Here is a 22,968-nt window from a genome sequence, read left to right on the forward strand (position 1 = left end):
AAATTGGGCCACTTCCAGCTCAGCAAGAGGAGAAGCAACCAGTCCCGAGCATCCTCACAGACTCTGTGTTCCCACAGGAACCACCAAACACTGCGGCTAGAACACTCCACTATCCATCCACTTAGCCATCTGCTGTGGGCTTCACCTGTATGCAGTGGGCTCAGAAGATTTAAAGGAAAAAAAACAGTATCCAAGCTTCCATTTTGGCTAGCACAGAAGATAAGACTGGGCCCAGCTCCCCTGGAGTTGGCCTGTTTGGGCCAGAATGAAGGAGGCCTAGGCCAGGCCACCAAGTCCCTCCTGGCCCTGGGGCAGGTCCTCACAGGAGACCTCACCTCTCCACTGGGGCTCTGGGTGGGCTGGGCCTGATGGGTTGATACTCTCTGAACAGCTGGGTGTGCAGGTTGGAGGAAGGCCCAGTTGAGCCGCTGTAACCCTCTCGTCATTGACTGAGGGGCTGTCAGGTGAGAGATGCGACGCCAGGCTCCTACCTCCCCATGGACAAGCAGGTGTGATCACCCTCATTTCTCAGATGTGGAGGCAGCAATGCCTCCTCACTGCTTCGCACAGTGAGCGATCAGCCAGCCCGAGTGTGGGTCTGCTCCACCACACTGGTCCACAGCAACCCCGGCGAGGACAGCCAGGGCCACCAGCACAGGGCTCCCTGCCTGAAGGAAACCATCGGCTGCGCAACAGGGGGTCTGGGAGAACCTTTCCCACAAGCTGTGGAAGTTGTGCAAATTGGCTTCTCCATTCAGATGCCAGCCTCTTCTCCCCATGGACAAGTGGATCATGACAAGGTGCAATCTCCAGTTCCCCTGACGGGTGGCTTACCCATGGTTCGATGGCAGCCACCATAGGCCATAGGCTGGCCCCGACTACTTCCAGAAAGGCTACCTACAGATGCCACCCTGGACCCTTCAGACAAAGGTCAGCCTCAGAGGGTGGCCTCATTTTGACCTTGACCAAAGGTTTACCTCCTAGGTGTGGCAGCCATGAGAAAATATTCCCACTCAATCAAGCGAATCAAACTTTATGAGTTTAGCAGGGGCCTCAGGACAACCAGGCCAATCACTACATTTTAAGAAAGAGCCACCAGGGCTCAGTGGGAAGCAAGCACGAGCCACCTATACAAGGGGTTCTCCTACATTTACTGTTGTGACTATCATTACTGCCAGCAACGCACTGTGTCAGAGCAAGGAAAGAGAACTCCTGCTTGAGTGTTTCTGTCACTCCCACCCCCCCCCACCCCCAAATGAGACAACAATTGTAATTAGAAGACACCGCAGCAGAAGCAGCGGGAGTATATATACATCACCCAACTTCTCAGGGCAGGAGCTGGAAAGGGGCACACAGCCCACAGGCTGGAGCCCGGCTGCACATCCTTACCCTGCAGGTCAGGACCCAGGTGGACACCTCGGACCTTCTTTGATCCCATTGCCCATCCCAGGAGTCTTCTGGAAAGAGGTCTTCTCCGTTGTACTTCTTTTTATAGAGAACCTGCCTTTCTTAATAACTGTAGAGGCTAAGCCATCCTGTCATTCCTTCTTCCCTGGCTTCCTTGCTATGAGCAGAGAAGAGCTTGCTGAGCTGCAGTCACCTGGCTGCCGCACCAGCCTGGCCCCACACCCAGGTCACTGGCCCCAGCCACCAGCCATTCACCTGTCAGGGCAGATGCAGATGTCGTGCATGTAGAACTTGATGGCTTTGGACTGTTCCTTGTTTTTGAAATGGTAATCAGCCAGCAGGTAGTAGAGCTCATTCACCACTGGAGGGTAGGGGTCAGCCCCTTCTGGGAGGCAGGGCACCTGGCGGGTGAGAGGACAAGGATAAGGGGTGGCAGAGCCAGGGACTCAGACCAGAAATGCTGCGAATCCAGGACCCTTCACATCGGGACAGGACAGGACAGGCCCTGTAGGCCCTGACTTCTGGTGCAGAGCCAAGGCACAGAAGCAGCTGCTGGAGGAGAAGGTGACAGGACATAGCCCCTACCTCAGCCGAAGTCCCCTCAATGTAGGCGGACACTTTGTCCAGGCTCAGGGCCGGCCTCTCTGTTCGAGGTACGATGGTGGCAATTTTCTTCAGAAGGTTGGCCAAGTCAGCAGAAACAGTGCTTGTCTTATAGCTGTCAAATTCAGGAAGGGTCTTGGGCTTAAAATACTCAAACATAAACAGGGCATCTTCCCATATAAGGTCCACCTTGAAAAAAGACAGACGGTAGATTATGGTGTGGTCCAGGCAAAGCACAAAGGGGAAGTTCTTCCACAAAAACGCAGTGTCTGTGAAGATGAAGTTATAATATATTAGAGGGCCTAAAACAAGCCCCGTCTACTTTGAAAAATCTGCATGCCCACTCTAACCCCCAAACCCAAGTGTCTGAAGAGCAGAAAAGAGAACCAGCATCAAGGAAACTGCTGGAGGGGTGGCCGGATGGCTCAGGTGCTTAGAGCACGAGCTCTCAACAACAGGGTTGCGGGTTCGATTCCCACATGGGCCAGTGAGCTGCGCCCTCCATAACTAGATTGAAGACAATGAGCTGCTGCTGAGTTGCCGGAGGGGCGGCCGGATGGCTCAATTGGTTAGAGCGCAAGCTCTCAACAAGGTTGCCGGTTCAATTCTTGCTGCATCCCCTGCAACTAAGATTGAAAACGGCAACTGGACTTGGAGCTGAGCTGCTCCCTCCACAACTAGATTGAAGGACAATGACTTGGAGCTGATGGGCCCTGGAGAAACGCCCTGTTTTCCAATATTCCCCAATAAAAAATTTTAAAAAAAAGAAAACTGCTGGAAACCGAGGACTGCACTTTGTGAGTCCACGTGGCCAAGCCAGATGGTGGGGACTGAGCGCAGGCCACTTGGCCCTCTCCTCACCTCAGCCACCCCATTTGTCACTCAGTCAACAAATACTGACTAAGCAGTTGCCCTGGGCCGGCGTGGATTGAACTCTGTCTGGGGACCACAGCAGGGGCCGTGCCCAAAGGAACTGGAATTTGTAAGATCAGAGAATAACTGACAGTACTGATGAGCTGTGAGACAACACTCCCAAAAGTGATCTGAAAACCGAAACAATAAAAAATGAAAACCCTCTAAGGAATTATTCATATTACCCAAATTGTTAAAAGAAAATCTATTGAAAATTGCCATGCTGCATTCTTGAATGATTAGTTAACACTTTCGAAGCTACTTTGTGCAATGATCAGACATCAGGCCATCCTCTCTCGTCCTGATGCAACTCCAACCTGAGACTGCAGAGCTGCGTGTTGGCAAACGGCATCCTCAGGAGCACTCCGAGCCCCTGCTTCCCGAGCCACGCTCTTCCCGGAATGGGTCGGTGCAGCGGGCCTGGTGCAGTGCCTCACCTGCTGGGCTGAGTGCTCCTCCAGGTATCTGGCCTTGCTCTTCTTGCTGGGGAAGCTGTACAGGCAATAGAAGCACTGCTCCAAGGCCGTCTCCAGCTCCTCCTTATAGGGGTGGGTGTCTTCAGAGGTGGACGCAGCAAGCTCCTTCTGAAGAACCCGTACCTAGTGGGTGGGCGGGTAGAGACACCTGAGAAGAGGGCCCCCAGCTTCCCTGGCTCCCAAGGAGCCCACCGCTCTATCAACTCTGTTAAGATGAGGAGGCTATGTCGGTTGAACCTGTTACCCTCACGGGAGCCATTCTGGACCCAGCTCTGGCAGTGGCCTACGAAGGGGCTTGCTAAGCTGCCTTCTTTCTAGTGCGCCCACTCAGCTTCTGCCAGCTGCTAGAAGGAGATATTACATGCCCTCTGGAAACTTCTTACTCATTTATTTAGCCATTTGTTTGTTCCCGAAATATTTACTGAGCCCCTTCCTGTGCTTGGCACAGTGTGACACAGCCCCTGCTATTAAGAAGCTCAGATTACAATGGAGGGGCAGTTAATTAAATAGTTATAAATTATAATGTAAGATGATAGATCCCATTAGGGCTGAGGAAATCTCTCTCAGACAAAAAAACATCAGTGAGGATTACAGGGGATGTGAACAACACAGATGACAAGTGACATCGATGGATATCAGATCTAATGGCTGTTGTTATGCTCAACTGTTAACAAAGACACATTTTTTCCAAGCATCCATGGGATTTTTACCAAATCTAGACAAAAAGCAAGTCTCAACAAATACCAAAGACAAGATATAATACAGACCACGTCCTCTGAATGTAATTCAATAAAATTAGAAGTCAATTACAAAAAGATACGAAATACCAAATGTCAAAATTATGGTATACAGCTAAAAATGTACTTGGGAAAAAATTATAACATTCAGTGCATGTATGTATTAGATGAATAAACACTGAAATAAGCATTCACCTCAATAAGTTAGAAAAAACACAAAGTAAATCCAAAAAAACATAAAAAGAAATAATAAATACTAAAGTGCAATTAATGAACTAGAAACCAAAGAGAAAAACATCAATAAACTAATAGCTGATAGTATGAAAAAGCTAATTTACATCAACCTCAGAAAAGAGTTTTTTTTTAAATGGGGGAGTAAACACAAATAAATGATTTTAGCAATGACTAAGGGGGCATAACTAGAGGTACCACAGAGGCATTTTAAATCATAAGCAAACACCTTGAACAACATTATGTTATGTGGACACTATTCCAAAATATAATTGACTGAAGAGAAAATCTAAATGGACCTACAATCACTGAAGAAAGAGACAGTATTTTATAATTTACTCAAAGAGAGAGAGAGAGAGAGAGAGAGAGAGAGAGAGAGAGAGAGAGAGAGAAGTCTAGATAAGGAATGACAATCTATGGCCTATGGGACAAAATCCTGCCATTTCCCCAGAGCTAAGAATAGCATTTACATTTTTAAATGATTTTTTAAAAATCAAAAGAACAGTATTTTATAACACCTGAAATATGAAGTTCAAATTTTAACATTCACAAGGTTTTACGTATTGTCTACAGATTGTCTATGGCTGAGAGCACTGAGTAGTTGCGACAGAAACCCTGTGGGCCTGCAAAGCCTAAAAGCTTACTATCTGTTCCTTTTACAGAAAAAGTTTTGCTGACCCCGGCCAAGAGAATAAGACAAGAAAAAAAACAACAAACTATAAAGATATGACTGTCTACACAGAACATTCAAGAAATCTATACCTACCAGAATTAATAAAAGCAATAAGCAAAGAAGCTGTGAATAAGAGAAACTTATTTTTTTTAAAAATAATGTTCCTGGGGCGGCCGGTTTGCCCAGTGGTTAGAGCACAGCGCTCATAACACCAAGGTCACTGGTTCGATTCCCACATGGGCCAGTGAGCTGCACCCTCCACAACTAGACTGAAAATGACTTGACCTGGAGCTGAGCTGCGCCTCCCACTAGATTGAAAACAATGACTTGACATGGAGCTATGGGTCCTGGAAAAACACAGTTTCCCAATATTCCCCAATTTAAAAAATGAAAAAAATAATAGTGTTCCTAGGTGCCTGCAAAAGCAAAATGGAAAATTAATTTTTTAAATATCTATTAACAACACTGTGGTACCACTAATAAAAAAATGTAATATCCTAGGTATAAATCTAACAAAACATACATAAAAGTTTTAAGGAGAAAATTATATAACTATATGAAGATACATGAAAATATAAGACCTGAAAAAAAATGGAGAGATATACTATGTTCATGACTGGAAAGACTCAATGACATAAAAATGACAATGCTCCCCCAAATTAATCTGCGGTCAATGCCATTCCAATCAAATTCCAATGGGGATGAGGAGGGTCAGAAAATTTTCCTGACTGATCTTACAATGTTTTGGAAGAGGAAAGGGACAAAAATAGCCAAGAAAATGTGAATAATAGGTACATAAGTAGGTTAATCCTAGCAGTTATCAAGATCTCCCCAAGGCAATATGTTGGCACCTGAACCATTAGAAAGAACCGAGCCCAACGACAAACCGTCACATGTATGAACAGAAGACAGAGGGAACCTGACAAATCAGTGCAGAGAGAACAGACTCTTCAATAGCACAAACCAACTGGTGATCCATATGGAATGTAAAATGGATTCCTACCTTATCTCATAAGCAGAAATGAAATCCAGATGAAATACAGACCAGATGTGAAAACTGAGAGTGAACTGTTAGATTAACATAGAGATATCTTTATAATCTTATGGGAGAAAATAGTTTTTTAAACAAAGGACAAAACAAAATCACAAACCATAACGGAAAGGACTGACATGTTTGACATTAAGATTTTTTAAATTCTATAAAACAAATGCCATACACAAAGTTAAAAGGCACGCCACATAAAACTGCATAGTAATAGAACACAATGTACATGTAAAACTAGTGAAACATATATCAGACAAAAGACTGGAATTCAGAGTGCATAAAGAATTCTACAAATCAATAGGAAAAAGAAAAACAATCCAATAGAAAAATGGACAAATTATATGAACAGGCAAATTACCAAAAAGGAAATCAGAGGACCCATAAACATACAAAGATTCTCAACCTTATTAACAACCAGAATTAAAAAAAAAAAAAAAGAACACTTAAGAACAATGAAATATCATTTCACTTTCTCAAACAGGCATCAACATTTAAGTCTATAGTAAGTAGGGCTGACAAGGATGTGTGGGAAATCCCTTACTGACATCAAAAGTATAAAATTAGTTCAAGCATTTTGGAGAACAATTTAAAAATTACCGTCTTTAAAGCTGACCATGTGCAAACCTGTGACCTAGTAATTTCTTTTACAGGAATCCATACTAGAGAAACTCTCACGTGTACACATAAAACAATTTGTTGGCAGATGTTAACCATAATACAGCTTACAACACAAAAAATGGATAAAACCTTAATGCCACCATTAGAAGAAAAGATTTAAAACATTATGGTAACAAACATTTACAGCTGAAGTGATATAATGGCTAAGATTTGCTTCAAAATAATGTGGGATGGGCCAGGGGAGGGTTAGATGGGGGAGTGACTATATATTGTACACTAATAATTATTGATCAGTATATGGTCTCTGTATATGGGCTGACTATACTATTATTTCTACCTTAATATATGTTTGGAATTTTCTGTAATAAAAAGTTGTAAATTCTGGTATACTCACATACTAGGATCCTACAAAAAAATTAAAATGAATGAACCAGATTTTTTTCTATCAATGTGAATATATCTCAGTGAATTGAAATGAATAAAGCAAGCTGCAAGAGGTTACATTATATGTGTAAAATTTAAAAACCCATGCATTGTTTATTGATATACAATAATATGCAATCGTTAGATATAAAAACATGGCCAACAAGATACACACCAATTTCAAGAGAGGGAGGGAAGGTAATAAAGAGCATGTAACTTTTTATTTCTATTAGAAGACAAGTTTGCAGCAAATACAGCAGATGGTTAATGTGTACACAATCTGGGTAGTGGCAGACAGTGTAAGAGGGACTGCCCAAAAGTTAATAAAGGTTCCACCTTTATTAACTTTTGAGGGGCCATTTGAGCAGAGTATGGATGAATGGACAAGTATCCATCAACCCAAACAGAACAAACGAAAAAAAAACAAAACACTAACTCAAGAAAAGATGAGATCCAAGATTTCTACCACAGAGAACTTTCCTACTCTATCCAAGAAAACAATCTACACAAAAGGTCTCCCTATGTCTACCACAAAGCACTCTCATGATACAGGCCTTTTTCCCGGCAGAGCACAAACCTGGGGCCACAACAGGAGGCAGTGATAAAGTATCGCCTTCCTGAGCCCCACAGTACTCCGAATGATGAGTGCTTAACAAGCATTTCCGAATCAGTGAATGAATGTTTTTATGTTTGTTCATTCATTCATTCAAGAAACATCAACTGGGCAGTAGTAATCTATGCCAGGCACTGCTCAGGGCCTTAGGGATGTTTCAGACAACAAAACAGAAAAGGTCCTTGGTCTCTGGAATGCCATCTGCTGGGAGAGGGGTATGTGATGACATAGAAACAGATAGCAGGGCTGCACAGCAGTCGATGGGACAGAGTGGTGGGGCCAGGGAAGATCTCTTCGAGAAGGTGCCTTCTGATCTAAGACCTGCAGGACAGGAAGGAAAGGATGAGCCAGCCATGCAGGTCCTGGGGGAGAGTGTGACAGACAGAAGGCACAGGGGTGGTCAGGCCCTGAAGAGTTAACAAGCAGGCGCCATGTCTGCAAAGGTGAAATTGCTGCAGGAGTCAGAGGATCTAAAGGTTGGACGTTAGGCAGGAAAATTAGGAGCTATAAAATGAAACATGGCAATACTCGTATCACTTCTACTCCCCCAAAATCAACTGGCAGATTCTGGCAGCTAGAATTCATGCTCCACCAAAAAAGACACAGACTAAGGAAAACCGGAAGTAGAACATCCCATTATCGCCCCTTCAGCCTGCCCTTCCTTCTCAGTGCCACTGCCTCTGGACACCAGCTTGCCAAGGTGCTAACTCATTCTCAGCTTGCCCCTAATCAGCATAAGGGTGACTGCCTTATGGAGGTGACCCTGTGGAAGTAAAGCGTGTCCCCGCACTCTCTAATTGGCAGAAGACAGGCAGAGGGAGGCATTGATTCCTGGGCAGCATTACAGACTCAGTCTGGCACAATTCTTCCATAAATGGTCTTGGAGCATGGAACTGACCCAGGGAGAGTACGCAGGAGGCTCTTGGAGCTCAGAGGGTGGGGCAGACACTCAGGCATCTGCAGTTGGGGCTGGAACCCTTCTTGGAGACTAACCAGCTCTAGGGCCCTGAGCCAGGCAGACGGGTCTCCTAGCCAAGTCTCCAGGTTCTCGGCACAAGTGCTTTGCAAACTGTCAAGCCCTCCATGTACATGAGCTCTATACATATTCTTAAGTCTCTCATTCACTCAACCGGTATTTATTAAGCATCTTCTAAGAGCTAGATGCTGTCCTAGGTACTTGGATCCAGCAGTGAACAAAACTAACAAAAATTCCTCCTTCGGGGAAGTTACATTTCAATGGAGAAGAGACACACAAGAAACAATAACTAAATGATATGGCATGCTGCTGGTGGTGAGATCCCTGGAGAAAGTACAGGGCCGAGGAGAATGCAGGGAGGGGCTGCGGAGGACTGCGGCTGTGGAGAGGGTATGCTCACTGAAGGGCTACGGAGCAGAGGTCGGCAAACCTTCTCCTAAAGGGCCAGGTAGTAAATAGTTTAGACGTTGCAGGCCATATGGACTCTATCACAGCTACTCAACCCTGCCCAGCCCTGAGGACTGCAAAGGCAGCCATGCTTAATATTCATATGTAAGTGAGGGGTGTGGCTATGGTCCACTAACAGGCTGATTAACAGCCATTACCAGCCGTGCTAGGCGCCCCTCCTGTGCTCTGCAACTTGTCTGAGGGCTGCGTGGCCTCGCACTCACAGTGAGGTTTGGGGACAGGGATCATCCTACTTATCGCCAGGAAGCCCAGTCAATCACAGCTGGCAAAGGAGAGGCAGTGTATTCGTGCTAAGGATTTACTGACTGAATGAACGCAACAGCTACTGATTGAGCAACTACCTGGTATGACGAGTGGTGCTTGGCAAACAGGACTCAGTCGAAAGTGGTGATGCAGTACTTACTTCTAAAATTGCTACTGAAGGCCTGGCCCTGTGCCCGACACGTAACGACTAGCGGATGTAAATCCACCCGCAGTTCAAGGCCAGGTCCAGAACGCCCCCGAGCCCCAGGTGTGCAGGACACCAAATGCAGATTTTCTGGCAACTCTGAGTAGTCACATCCGCGCACACCGTGACGCCAAGCAGCACAGCGGGCCCCCCCGCCGGGGAAGGCCAGGCAAGCGTCAGCGGCACTTACGTAGAAGCGCAGCAGAGCCCCATCGGAATTGCAGCACCAGGACCTCCGGCCCAAATACTCGTGGGCCGTGTTGAGCAGCATGAGGGAGGCCGGGAGCAGGGACGACTCGGACATCACTGGGGAAAGAGCAGGCGGACGGACAGTGAGTTAGTGCAGGGACACTGGAGGGGCTGCACGGCTCGGTCTCTCCTTTGGGGGCTTTGCTGTCTTTACCAAGGTAGCCACAGGTTTTTCTTTCTTTCCTTTTTGTCTTTTTAAATAAGTAATGACTTGACTAGCTTTACTAGGCAATTCAAATTATACAGAAAGTATAAAGGAGGAATCTTCATCCACCAATGCTGACATTTGGTGAACATCACTGGACGCAGCTTTCTGGGCACACATGAGACATCTTAAAAGAGAGAAATAATTTATAACAATGGAACCCAGCCTACGTACACCAGGTCTTAAATCAAAAATTCTTATACTTAGGTCTACTTGAATATTACAGAAGAAAAATGAACTACCAAATTTTAGTTAAATGTTTGTTCACCACTAGGACTGTTACCAGTTTCTTTAAAGACCCTTCGTTTTTTTTTGTTTTTTTTTTGCGGGGGGTAGGGGAACAGGACTTTTAATTGGAGAACAGTGTGTTCTTCCAGGCCTTTTCCCAAGTCAAGTTGTTGTCCTTTCAATCTTAGTTGTGGAGGGTGCCGTTCAGCTTCAAGTTGTTGTCCTTTCAGTCTTAGTTGTGGAGGGCGCAGCTCAGCTCCAGGTCCAGTTGCCGTTGCTAGTTGCAGGGTCCGGCAACCTTGTGGTTGAGAGGATGCGCTCCAACCAACTGAGCCATCCGGGAGCTCAGCGGCAGCTCAGCCTAAGGTGCCGTGTTCAGTCTTAGTTGCAGGGGGTGCTGCCCACCATCCCTTGCGGGACTCGAGGAGTTGAACTGGCAAACTTGTGGTTGAGAGCCCACTGGCCCATGTGGGAATCGAACCAGGAGCCTTCGGGCCACCGGGCCTGCCAGAAAACATTCTTCGTTGTTTTCGAAATCTGGGCCATAACCCATTAGGGGGCTTGTAACTAACATTTTTAAAGAGTATTAGAACAGACTACATTAGAATAGAAAATACTAAAAGTGATCACACCCAGTGGAATAGGGATCTTTCATGAAATTTATTTCATTCTTTTTACTCTTGGTCAATCCCAGTATGAAACACACTGGTTAGAAAAAGTCAGAAATCATTAAGAAGTTCAAGTCATTCAATTTTTTATGGGTTTTTTAGCTCCCACTTCAACAACATTAAATGACTACTATACAAGATGAGTGATAGCCTGGTAACACTTCCTGCTTTCCCCCACCTTGCAGTTTTTGTTGTGCATATTTTTTGTAATGCCTCAAGGTTTATAACATTTACATTCTGTTCAGCAACTATAATTAGCCCAGTGGCTTTCTCTCAATTCCAATTTTAAATGGATTTGGTGCTCACTGCAAGTTCTTTCCCATGGCTTTTTCATTCTTCAGGAATTTCATTCTGACTCATGTTGGTTTACTGACTTCATCCCCCAGTAGCATTTTTCAGAAGCACTCGCAGGAGCTGAAATCCCTGTTTATAAATGTCTGTTACCACTATAATTGCAAACAACTTGGCTAGATGTCTTAGGTCACACTTTCTTTCCTTGAAAACTGTGTAGACATACAGATCATTGTCCCAACTGTACTGAATGCTGCTATGGAGAAAACAGAAATGAGTCAGTCTCATTCTTTTGTACCATAAACTGCTTTTTTACCTTAGTTTAGAAATCTAAAACAATCTTTATTCTTCAAGTAGATCCTTGATCAAGATTTATCTTGATATAGATTGTTATATACCAAATTTTTTTTGGTATATACTATATACTTTGAATCTTCAGATCCAGTTTTTATTACAATTCAGAGAATTTTTCCTGTGTTGATACTGGGTTGGTTGCTTCTGTTTCAGTGCTGGAGTCTTTCCATCAGGGGCACCGTTATCCTCACACTGGACCATCTTTGTTTTCCACATCTGTATCTTCTTTCCAGCACTCTTAGCTCTTAATCGCATCCACTTGTTCCCGTTTCAGTTGTATTCATTCTACTTCTTTCTGTTTTGGTTTACTAGTTTATAACGGTGAGATTTGGTTTGCAGTGTTTTCCCTTAGTTCCGTAATTTTCCTTTTCATTTCAACGTATCAGCTCAAATTTTTAAATAAATCATTTTCTTGTGCAAATCATTTACAGGGCCTCTGCCTCTGCTCCTTGGTGTATGTTTTCTTCCAGACGAAGTTCACCTGTGTTTTGCATAGTATATTCTGTCTTTCCTTCTCGTCCCCCACGTGGGGTGAGGAGCGGGCTCCATGTTGGAATATCTGCCATGTCATCTCCTTCCATCCTGCTCACGGCCAGCTAACGCAGTCCCTCCAGACTATGTAAGTGCTCTAATACATCATGAATGAATTTTCTGGAGCACTCTCCCACATAAGATCTTTCCTTAAAGCTACACTTGTAAAGCATATCCTCAATCCATTTTTCCGTAGCCTGTGTCTGCAGAGGTAGAAAAAGGGAAATCGCCTGAGTAGGGCTGTGTGCAGTCGTTGTTGGGGGACCTAGGTTTTGTTTTCTCTTCTGAGATCCCCTTTAAGGTAGGACTTGCTGCCTGGTGAGACGAGTGCAATCAGCAGACAGCCCTTAGCTGTCAGTTTCTTCAGGGTCTGCACCTGTAGAGACCCCCTCACCCAAGGCCATGTACTTCCTGCAGGAGCTCACATCCAGTGACTGCGTGAGATGCAAGTGTAAAGGCCAGGCTACTTCCATCCCACCTGGTACGACAACTCCCTACGCCAGAGCTCCCTGTTCTGGGTCAAGGCTTTGTCAGGCCTGCATCACGGCTGGACTCCTCTCTGTCCCATCCTGCTCCCCACTCCTTCCTTTCACAATCAGTGATCCCTAAGAAACTGTCTGAGTATCTGCTTCCAGAGAACTGAATATGTGACAATGACCTACACCAGGCCCCTCACCACCCGGCCCTGAATATGTTTTATCTCTGGGCCCCTTCCCTCAACACAGTCTAGTCCCTGGAAGATGGCAGGACCCAGCAGCCGTTCCCGCCACTGCCAGGCCCAAGGAGACATGGAGGGCCTTCCCCCAGCAGCCCGTTCTCTATCAATGAGAATAGTAACAATATTTCCCAGGATTTTGTCAACTTACCATCTTCCCTCAATGTTCCAATGTGGACAGAGAAGGTGACAGGAATCACACCTGCTGCCAGTCAACCAGAATCTTTGATTTCTTTCCTTGGTCTACACTTTCAAAATTTCTAGCATTTGACTGATCCCCATTCCTTGTTTGCTTACTGGCAGTTTTATTTAAAAACTATTTTGCTTGCATAATTGATTTGGAGGGAAAGGAGACCCTTAATCCAAAAGTATTTTTGGAATATTTTTATAAGAAAAACAACAAACATTTATTGTTGTAAATTTTAATTTTTACCACTAAAACTCTTTTTGGAAAATAGAAAGGTACTATTCGTCAAGAGCTCTAAAGATATTTATCCCAGAAGTCGATTAAAAAAAAAAGATCAACTTAGCAAAAGCAAAAAGATACGCATGAAGTGTTTACTGAAGTGTGACCTACGAGAGAGAAATACTGCAGCCATCCTGAGGGTTCAGCAGGGGGATGGTCCAGTGAGCAGGGCACCTCTCAATAGCATTACGAGACCATGGAGCTTTATGAAATAGGGGAGAAGAGACTTTCTCAGTCTGGCCCCTTCCCCTGTCCATCCCACATGGCCCAGCTCTCTTGTGTACCTCTCTGTGCTGCGCCATCTCTCCAGTGTTCTCCTCTGCCCCTGCTCTCCCATCAGGCCTCAACCCAACCCCTGTCCCCACCCTGGGCAGCATGAGGTGCCCTCCTTCCAGCCAGCCACACTGACTTGGCACTTGTTGGTGTTTCTGTCTGTCTCCTCTCACCACGAACCTGTTAGGGCCTGAGATATCTTATTCACAGAATACTAACAGGCAGTGAGCAGCTGATAAGTAACCGGGAGTAAACAAACTTAGAGAGCGTGGCTGAAAGGAAACATGCCACATGTTAACACTGTGGTCACTGGAACAGGGCTGGCTTTCTTTCCTTTCCACTGCTTTTTTTAAATTACCAAGCGAAAATCTCCAATAAATTTAATTTTAACCTAGTTGACTATACACATAAATATGTGTCTTACAATCACAGCTGTATAAAAAGTATATGTATATTGATTGGCCAAGTTTTAGACAGAAAAATGCAAGAAAACCAAAGGGGAAAAAAATCCACTTGGTAGAATTATGGGCAATCTTAGCTTAGATGTCATTTAACTATTATTGTTATGTAATTTATTCAATTAACCACATTTTCTACCACTGCATTGACCCGGCTCAAGTGCCATCTCCATAAAGGGTCTGAGGCTTGCCCTCTCCGGCCTCTTCATTCGTAATGCCTACTCTGCACTCAGCACCTCCATATGCCGGCACTGATTTGCCACAGCAAGTAATGGCTTTATTATCCCATTTTGTCCTTGCAATAAAGGGGACAGGTATCATTATTCCCAGAGTGGATATAGGGAATAGAGGCTGAGACATTACACAACTTGCCCAAGATTATACTGCCAAGAAGTGACAGTGGGACCTGGAACCTGCGCTTGCCTTCTCCGCACTGCCCTCCCTCCAGCTGTCCACGTCCCCCAGCCGCTCCGGCCCACACCCAGCAGGGGCCATGGGGAGCAATGGTCATGTGCAGGGCTGGCAGGGCTGCCCACCTACTGGGGCCATTGTGGGGATGAAAGGAGTTAGCGGGCATGAGGCCTCGGAGAACAGTGACAGCGCCCTTCATTAGCACTCACCACGCTGTCACTTCCTCTGCATGGCCACCTGCACTAGACGTGCAATACGTCACACGCCCACTGACCCCTGACCCCATTGCACAGTGAACTCCCTAAGGAAGCCTCCGCCGCTGGCCACGTGCCCTGAAAACTCCTGGCCACAACCAAGCCGCAAGCCCCATCACAGCACCTGGCTAGGGCCGCAGGGCCGTGGGGCAGAGGCAGGAGGCGGGGACACAGAGGTCAGGCCCCCCCACAGACCCACTTCCCATCACCTTCGTCCTCTGGGTTCTGGAGCTGCTGCTGACACAGGGCGTGGAAGGTGTCCTCTTCCTGCCAGATGATGCGATGCAGGAGGATCCAGGGCAGCACCGACGAGACATGGGGCTCCTTGGGCTCTTCCTGCACAGCCATGCTGCAGTCAATGATCTGGGAGGGCACAGGGGCGTCACAGAGGGCCCGCTGTCCCCGCAACCCCGGGCGCGTCCTCAGGGCAGGGGGCGTGCTGCCTGCCCATCTCCCCTGCTGTCCTGGGGGAACACTGGCCCCCCAGGACATAAATCACGGCCACCAAGCCCAACAGCAGAGCGACACCCAGGCTGCGGGAAGCCCGCTCTGACTGTCCTCCCTCGGGCCACGTGCAGTTCCTACTGTGTGCGGGCCCGGTGCCACACACCAGGGTGACGGAGGTGAGCGGGGCGGGGAGGAGTTGATAGCCCAGGGGGAAGAGAGCCAGAAAGAAGCCACACGAAAGCCATGGATCAGTATGGCTGCTGCGAAGGAAGCAACTGAGGGCTATAGTGCGGTCACAGAGGAGGGGTGGGGACAGACAGAGGGCAGCCCTGAGAGAAGGTTTCCAGGTGAGTGGCTGTGGGGTGCCCGATCCCCAGAGAGGACAGGCAGTGGGGACAGAGGACAGACGTGCAGGCAGAGGCCCCAGAGGCGGCCAAGGAAGTGAAAGATGAGGGTAGAGAGGGAGACGGGTGGGTGACAGGAACCCTGGAGGGAATGTGAAGGATGAGACGTGGAAGGAGCACCCTCATATTTCCATTTAGGAAGCGCGTCCATGGCAGGATGGCGGCTGGACTAGAAGGGCAGAGGGAACAGGGAAGACAGAACTGTGGGGAGCGTGCTGCCACAGTTCAAGCAAGAGATGGGTGTCCTGGGCTAAGGCAGAGCAGTAAGGTGGAGGGAGAAACAAAGCACGGAGATGTTAAGGACGAGGCTGTGGCAGCACTTGCTGACAGTCTGAGTGGGGGCTGTCAGGAAAGAGCCGAGTGTGGCTGAGGAAGCTTCCCTGCCAGGAAGCTTGCCTGGGTGACGCGGGTTGCTATGACTATCCCTCAGCGACAAGTGTCAGGACAGTGAGGGTGGTGGAGGGCCCAGCAGGAGACAGGGGGCCTGGGTTCCAGCCCCAGCTCTGCCTCCAGCTCACTGTACACAGGCCAGGGCCTCCCGCTGTGAGCCTGCTTCCTCCCCTCTGGACGGGTGGTCTAGAAGAACCCTGTGGTGCCAAGTGCTACACTGTCTCTAACCCCCAGGCCTGACCAGCCCTGGGAAGGTTTGCGATCAGTGCGCAGCCCTCCACCACCTGCGGCACTCGCCTCCGCCAGCCAGAGATGCCGACGCATCCCCTTGGGATACCTACCTCCCAATAAAGGCCAGTGAACTATAAAGAAGGGGGATGTCAGACAGCCACACCTGCTGGGGTGGGGCAGGGCAGGAAGGACAGGGGCTACCTGGATTAGGTTGTTGGTGAGGCGGATGAGGCCAGTGGCGGAGGACGATTCCTTCAGGATGCTGCCACGGCTATCTGCCGAGAGTGCCTGCTCGATGCCCAGCAGCAGCTGGGTCACTGTGGCCACCCACTCCTCCTTGGCTGACGTTTCAGTCACATTCACCATCTGCTGGACCGCCTCATTCAGAGCCACATCGGAGCACTCAAAACACTGCTGGTGGTCCTTGAGCCGGAGCAAGGAGTCCTGAGCACAGGAAGGAGCGCTGTGAGAGGACTGCGACATTTACCACACCTGGTCCTCGTGACCGAGGGACAGGTAGCTGGGGATGGAGACATGAGGGGCAGTGAAAGGAAAAGTATGGCCCCCATAGCCTTGAGGCATCTAAAGAGCATGGGGTGACCTGTGGGCCATCACAGCATGGCAGGCCATCAGCCAGGGAGCTTCCAGAAAGGTGCTTGCCCTCTGCACCTTGGTTTCCTCATTTATAAAGCTGGGACACTGAGTGAGGCCAGAGCCGGCAAGCAGCCAAGATGAGGCTGAGTGACTCCACCACCTCTGTCAGCTCTCACCGTGCCCCAGGCCACCCAGTCACGCGCTCATCCAGTGCCACAGCTCTGAAAGGTCTCAGCAGGGGAGGGCAGCTGCCACGGAGGGACTGTTTCTGCAGACGAGGGCCTGAGCCAGGGCCAGGGCAGGGGCACTAGGCAGGCAGCTCCAAAGCCTCCATTCTGAGTCCCTCTCCTCTCCAGGAGCCAGGTGGAGCAAGGCACTGAGCCCCTTTGAGCCCCAGCCACCTCACCGCCCGGCAGAAGTGCCGCGAGCATTAATGAGCCAATGTCCATCGTGCACTCAGCGCAGCGTCCTGGCACACGGAGGAACTCTCAGTACACCACACTGTGCTCTGCTATTTTTTTTCTTTAATCTCCTCTTTGGGAGCCATGGCTTTTTGTTAAGCTCCCTTTTCTCTTGCTCTAGAACAAACCCATTTAAACCCCTTGGGGCTCAGCCTCTTTCATCACCATGATGGTGTGTGGGGAAACTCAACCGTAGCTGTGAATTCGCAGATCTGGCAGGCGGCCTGTGAGACCCACAGGAAGCACCTGCTGCCCGGCGCCCCGTCGGGCTCTGACCTCGCCACAGCTGAGGCCCGGCAGCGGCTCCTGCCTGCCTTGACACATGCAGCTGCCACACTCTAAGGTGACAGAGACAGGTGTGGGGACAGACACGCCCCAAACTGCCTTTGGGATGTGCTGCAACATCTGAAAACAGATCAAAGCCACCTTCAGTTTGAAAGACTTAATTGCCAGGAACACGAGGCCTGTGTTTCTTTAGAGAAAACCAGCACTCTAGTAGGAGGCCACTGAGGCACGAAGGAGCCTACAAGGTGCAGACACGGAGCCCCCAAGGCCCGAGCTGACCCCTCATGATCAAATACCGAACATGCAAGAGGCAGGGAACTATTTTTTAGTAGGATAAAGAATACTGACTTCAAACTACAGCCAGAGTTGCCATGAAAGTCAGACCCCAGACAAGGAGCAGCCAGCAGCACTCTAACGTGACAACTGCAGCGTTCACGGTCAGAAAGAGCTAAAAAGCAGAAGAATAACTGCCAACAAATGAGGAGACCAAATTACTACCGACTATGGGCAACATGATCCGCTGCCCAAAACAAAACAAACAGAAACTATTAGAAGTAACGGGAATTCAGTGAAGGGACTAGACTCAAACTAAACATGCAAAAATCAATAGGGTTCCTGTAAACCAGAAATGCAGTTAGAAAACATAAAGACCACAGAAAGATCCTGCTCAAAATAGCAACCCCAAATATTAAGGACTAAGAATCAGCTCAACCATAAGCAAATTATACAATTATTTTGAAGAACATAAAAAGCGGCTTGCTTAAATAGGAAGAGATACAACAGTCTCCTGTGGAGGATTCCAAGCAGACCCCGCTCCCTGTAACACCTCAGTGAAACAAGTTAAATGCAAAACTCAAATTAACACCATTAGAAGAAAACAAAGGCAAATAGGCTTTTTGTCTATCTGTTAACATGTTTCTTTTCTGCCTCCTTTCTAAAATATAGGTTGTGTCAGAGGGGCCCTCTCTCCTGTCCAGTGCCAGGCAGTAGGAACTCAATCCATGTGTATGGAATGAGTGGATGAATATTTTTCCCAGTCTTGGAAAGGTTGCCTAAACATAATGAACAAAATCACAAAGGTTTGAAAACATCAAAAGATTTGACAACACAAAAATTCAAAACTTCTGTATGTCAAAAAAAAAAAAATACAAGATGCAATTTAAAAGCAAACAACAAACAGGGAAAAATATTTGCAACATTTGATGAGAAAAAGATCAGTATCTTCAATACGGAAAAAGTGCTCCAAATCATTAAGAAAACACCTCCCCGCCCCCATAGGAAACTGAGCAAAAACCAGAAGTCACTTCTTTGCGAAAAGCGGGAGGTCCGCGGGCACTCGGCGCAGGCCTCCCCTCGCCCACGGTGCCGCTCAGCACCTGTCCACACGACAGCTCCCTCATCGGCGGGCCTCTCCACCCCTAGGACTTCTAGACGACAGGAACAAACAACATCTAAGCCACTGGGGCCATCTTACAGAGGCAGCGAGGGCTGGCCTCTCCCCTGCTCCACACCCAGTGGCCTCCCTGGGTACCCCCAGTTGTCCTTCCCACATACAGCCGTGCTGGACCCCTCCTCCCATCGCTATGGTAACTGCGGTCAGACACGTGTCATTCCTCCGTCTCACCTTGGGATGCCTGACCTCCTCCGCCCGGAGCTGGTCCCTCCTCCCCTTTCACCAGGGCAGAGATACCTCCATTTGTTCCCACAGTTGCATCTCTTAACTATTTCCTAATTTGAGAAAGTGAATAACTACAATGTTTCATGTAATCTGAGCAAAAAAAAACCTGGGAGTACGCTGGGCTCTTTTTCCATATTGAAGAGGAATGGCCCAATAAGATAATAAATATAATGATTTGTGTGTGAACCCTAGGGACAGGACACTGGGACACCCAACACCACTAAGCACATCACGTCTAGCATCTTCCGTGTCTGTCTCTTGAGTCTGACTCCACACCTCCTGAGGGTGGTGACAATGATGACGGCCAGCACCCACTGTGGCACTTGCTACAAGCCAGGCACGTGCCAACACACACTAACTCGTCCGATCCTCACAACAGGCCTGTGAGGTAAGGACAATGATCATCCCCCCCTACAGCTGAACTGAGGCACAGAGAGGCTGAGTAAATAGATGCCCAGCGCCCAGCAGACCCCGGAGCCGGCTGAGTTCTCGGTAAGGGTTTACTACAGAACAGAGGCCTGGAGGGAGCCGGGAGGGCACATGGGCCTCAAACACCACACTGGTGTTCTTCCCCCACCTGTGTGACCATACATGGCTCATCTCAGTTCTTTACACGGTACAGATTTTATCCATTTTTGTATCTACTCAATAGTTAATTTTAAAAGTAATTTAAAAAGACAAGCAGAGGAACAAACAGCAGGATGGATGGCTAATGTCCTGACTATTCTTCCCTGTCCTGCATCACGCACAAGTTCAGAGTCGAGTGTGGGCTCAGCCTGAGTCACGTACAACCCTTGAACCCGTACTCCTAAGTTCCAACTTTCTGCTGTATCTCTCGACTGGCATCTTCCTGGGTGCCCAGTTAGTGGTTTTTACTCTCCCTTTTCTCTTTTAGGTTCTCGAGGGCCACCTCACAGCCTCCGGAAATAAACCCCCATCAAGCAAAGAAGGTACCAGAGGGCCAGGGGGTCACGGCAGCACACACCTGCAGCAGCAGCAGCTGGGCGGGCCTCTCGGGAATGGACGTCATGAACTCCAGGTGTTTGGCCCGGTCAAACCCACTGGTGCACAAGGTGGGGCGCAGCAGGTGCACAACGGCCGCGTAGTCTCCGGCCTCATACAGCCGCTGAATCTCCTCCAGGGACTGGCACCGCTCCAGTGACTTCAGGTTCTTATCGATCTGCAAGAAGCCCGGAATTGCTGCCTGATGACAAACTCTTCCCATGCTGCTTGAGTCTGGCCAGCGTTCGCACTTACCAGAACCCAAACTTGACTCCCCTTAATGTATCAGCATTTACATTAAGGGAATACTTTATAAAAAAGTATTTCTACTAAGGTCAAGGCATTCAAATCTTTAAAAAACAAACATACCGAAAACTAAAACTCCCCAGAAGCAGAGAGGTTCTAGAAAAGTGTCTGCCAAAACGGCTAGACGGCCTCGTGGTCACAGTTCAGTGAACCAGACTCATGGAACCGTGGAGTGTCAGGCTGCCAGAGACGTGGTGAACCCAGGCCAGAGGTTGGCACATGCCATTGACCCACGAAACCCTCTCCTCTCCAGAAGACCTGCCATGGCCCCCACGAGGTAGGCAGCAGGGGCACTGCACTTGGTTGGCCTTGCCCTGAAATAACTCTGAGAGAGGCTGAAGGTCTCTGTCAGCTAATGTGGACATTTCACAGACGTGGAACTGCATGGGGTCTGAAGCTGCACAGTGAAAACAGGGTAAGAATCCAAAAGAGCCTGGCATACATACCACACACCACTGACCCAGCCCAGACCAGCACTGGTCAGCTTCTGCTGGAGTCTCCCTCTAATCCCGCTGGGGTTGCTGCCACACGCAGCCCAGAGAGTTCAGCAATCATCACTCTAAACCGTGCCAGCAAATGCCTCTGCCCCGCCACCTGCCACCTGCCACGTGGACAAGCTCACTACCATCCGGGGGTGTGCCTGTGAGTCCATGGTGCCCTTGTGCACCAGAGCTGCCTCTCTCAGGCCCCTCTACCCTCCCTAGGGAGGAAGGAGTCCTACTCAGCATGTGGGTCACTCTCCCGGTCCTTAGGGACAGGTGGGGCCTGTCTAACGGGGCCAACCCAGAATAGATCTTTGACCAAGAAGAACAGCAGTAAGGAAACTGCCACTCACCTCCTCCAAGGAAACGACCGAGTCATTGTGGAGGTTGGGCAGCCGGATGACGATGTCTCTTTGCTCAGCCCCTGCCTCTGCCTGGATGGCAGTGGAGCTCTGGAGCATTTCTGTGCAGATGTCATAGTTCTCCAAGGCCTGCTCCATGTCTCCCTGGCCAGAGGAAAAGCAGTCAAGGGACAGGGGCAGAAGGAAGGGAACTCACTTGGTTGTGCCAGGTATCTTCACTCCTGACCCCACTAGACTGTAGGCCCCACGAGGGCGTTTTATCCAATTACTGTTATACCCCCTGAAAAGGGGCCTGGCACACAGTGGGGCTCAATAAGTATTGTTGAATAGATGGATGGATGGATGGATGGATGGACAAGTGAATGAATTCATACCACAACTCTAAAGGGAGGTCTCACTTGCCCCACAAGGAGGACACTGAGGACAGTTGAGCAAGGCCAAGTATCACAAAAATCACAAGCTAATAAACGGCAGAGCCAGGATTAGAACCTAGGCCTGTTCCAATTCCAGAACCAACGGGAGCGCTCTTTTATTCACTCTACCACAGTGTACTGGGTACCACCCGTGTGAGGTGCGGGGTAAGAGCCAGTTTACTCTGGCCTTCCAGACCAGGCTCCAAAGGGAAGCTTTCAAAGAATTCACACCAAAAAGGTGGTAAATTTCCTTTGAAAGCTCTGCATCCAATTACACACTTTCTCAGGGTCTCGCAAAAAAAATAAGCAAAGGGTAAAGACCCCAAGGCAACCTTGAGTGAGGGGTGTCTAGGGGGCACAGGAGACCCCTTCCAGAGCTCTGTTGTGCTTTGTGCTTTAGAAACTGGTGGCCATGCTGGGATTTCTGAGACAATGAAACTCGCTACCACGTCCCACGTCCTGGAGCTGAGCCCAGAGCCCAGCAGTGCCACACACACACACGCACACACATCCTCAACAACGCATCCAGCTCCCTTCCCTCCCTGCTGGGTACCAGGGCATGCTCCCCCCACAGCTGACCACAGAACCAACCTGCAGCGCCAAGAACCGAGCCTTCAACCAATACACGCGGACCACGAACTCCAGCCAGCCATCCTCAAACAGGTCCCGCTGAGATGAGGCAAATGACAGCTGCAGGAGGTCACCCAAGAAGTGGGCTCCTGGGAAATCAGGCCCAAACCTGCCATTTGTCACACCAGCAGGGCAGTTCCGAGGAGATACTGAAAACCAGACCAGAACAAGTCAACTTCATTTTGCAGGGTCCAGATGCCTTTCTGCTCCCGAGAGGTCACCCTCAGCCCTCACCACGCCTGCCCCAGCGTCCGGGAGTGCCCTGAGACCCTCAGAGCCTTACAGCCCCGAGTGGTCGGCATGAGAAAAGTCAGGCAAGTCAGATGGAGGTGCAGAGACCTTCAGAGCTGGCGTACACTCGCTTTATAGACTGAACTTGGAGCGTATCTTTGTTCACCGGGTGGTGATTAAAAAGTCAGAATGATCCACACCATCTGGGAAAATTACTGGGACACATAGTGGCAAATAATAACTTGGAAAAGCCGAGATCCTATTTCCTTCAATCCTGAGTAACAGAAAAGCAGGTAGGTGGCTCCCTCTAGGGGCTTAG

General features: G+C 48.4%; 1 protein-coding gene across 4 annotated transcripts in view; it reads right to left on the reverse strand.

Annotated features, from left to right (window-relative positions):
- Positions 1-22,968, reverse strand: part of CABIN1 (calcineurin binding protein 1) — a 145,578-nt gene that overhangs the window by 85,590 nt on the left and 37,020 nt on the right. For all 4 annotated transcript variants that reach the window (XM_033098575.1, XM_033098574.1, XM_033098577.1 and 1 more), the window contains 9 exons: positions 22,380-22,567; positions 21,367-21,519; positions 20,209-20,403; positions 16,407-16,649; positions 14,943-15,096; positions 9,821-9,936; positions 3,360-3,521; positions 1,993-2,199; positions 1,663-1,808 (listed from right to left, as the gene is read on the reverse strand). In XM_033098575.1, the coding sequence (XP_032954466.1) occupies positions 1,663-1,808; positions 1,993-2,199; positions 3,360-3,521; positions 9,821-9,936; positions 14,943-15,096; positions 16,407-16,649; positions 20,209-20,403; positions 21,367-21,519; positions 22,380-22,567 (1,564 nt within the window). The remainder of the gene's footprint in view (positions 1-1,662; positions 1,809-1,992; positions 2,200-3,359; positions 3,522-9,820; positions 9,937-14,942; positions 15,097-16,406; positions 16,650-20,208; positions 20,404-21,366; positions 21,520-22,379; positions 22,568-22,968) is intronic.

This window comes from Rhinolophus ferrumequinum, chromosome 25 (genome assembly GCF_004115265.2).
Source record: "Rhinolophus ferrumequinum isolate MPI-CBG mRhiFer1 chromosome 25, mRhiFer1_v1.p, whole genome shotgun sequence".
NCBI classification, from domain to species: Eukaryota; Metazoa; Chordata; class Mammalia; order Chiroptera; family Rhinolophidae; genus Rhinolophus; species Rhinolophus ferrumequinum.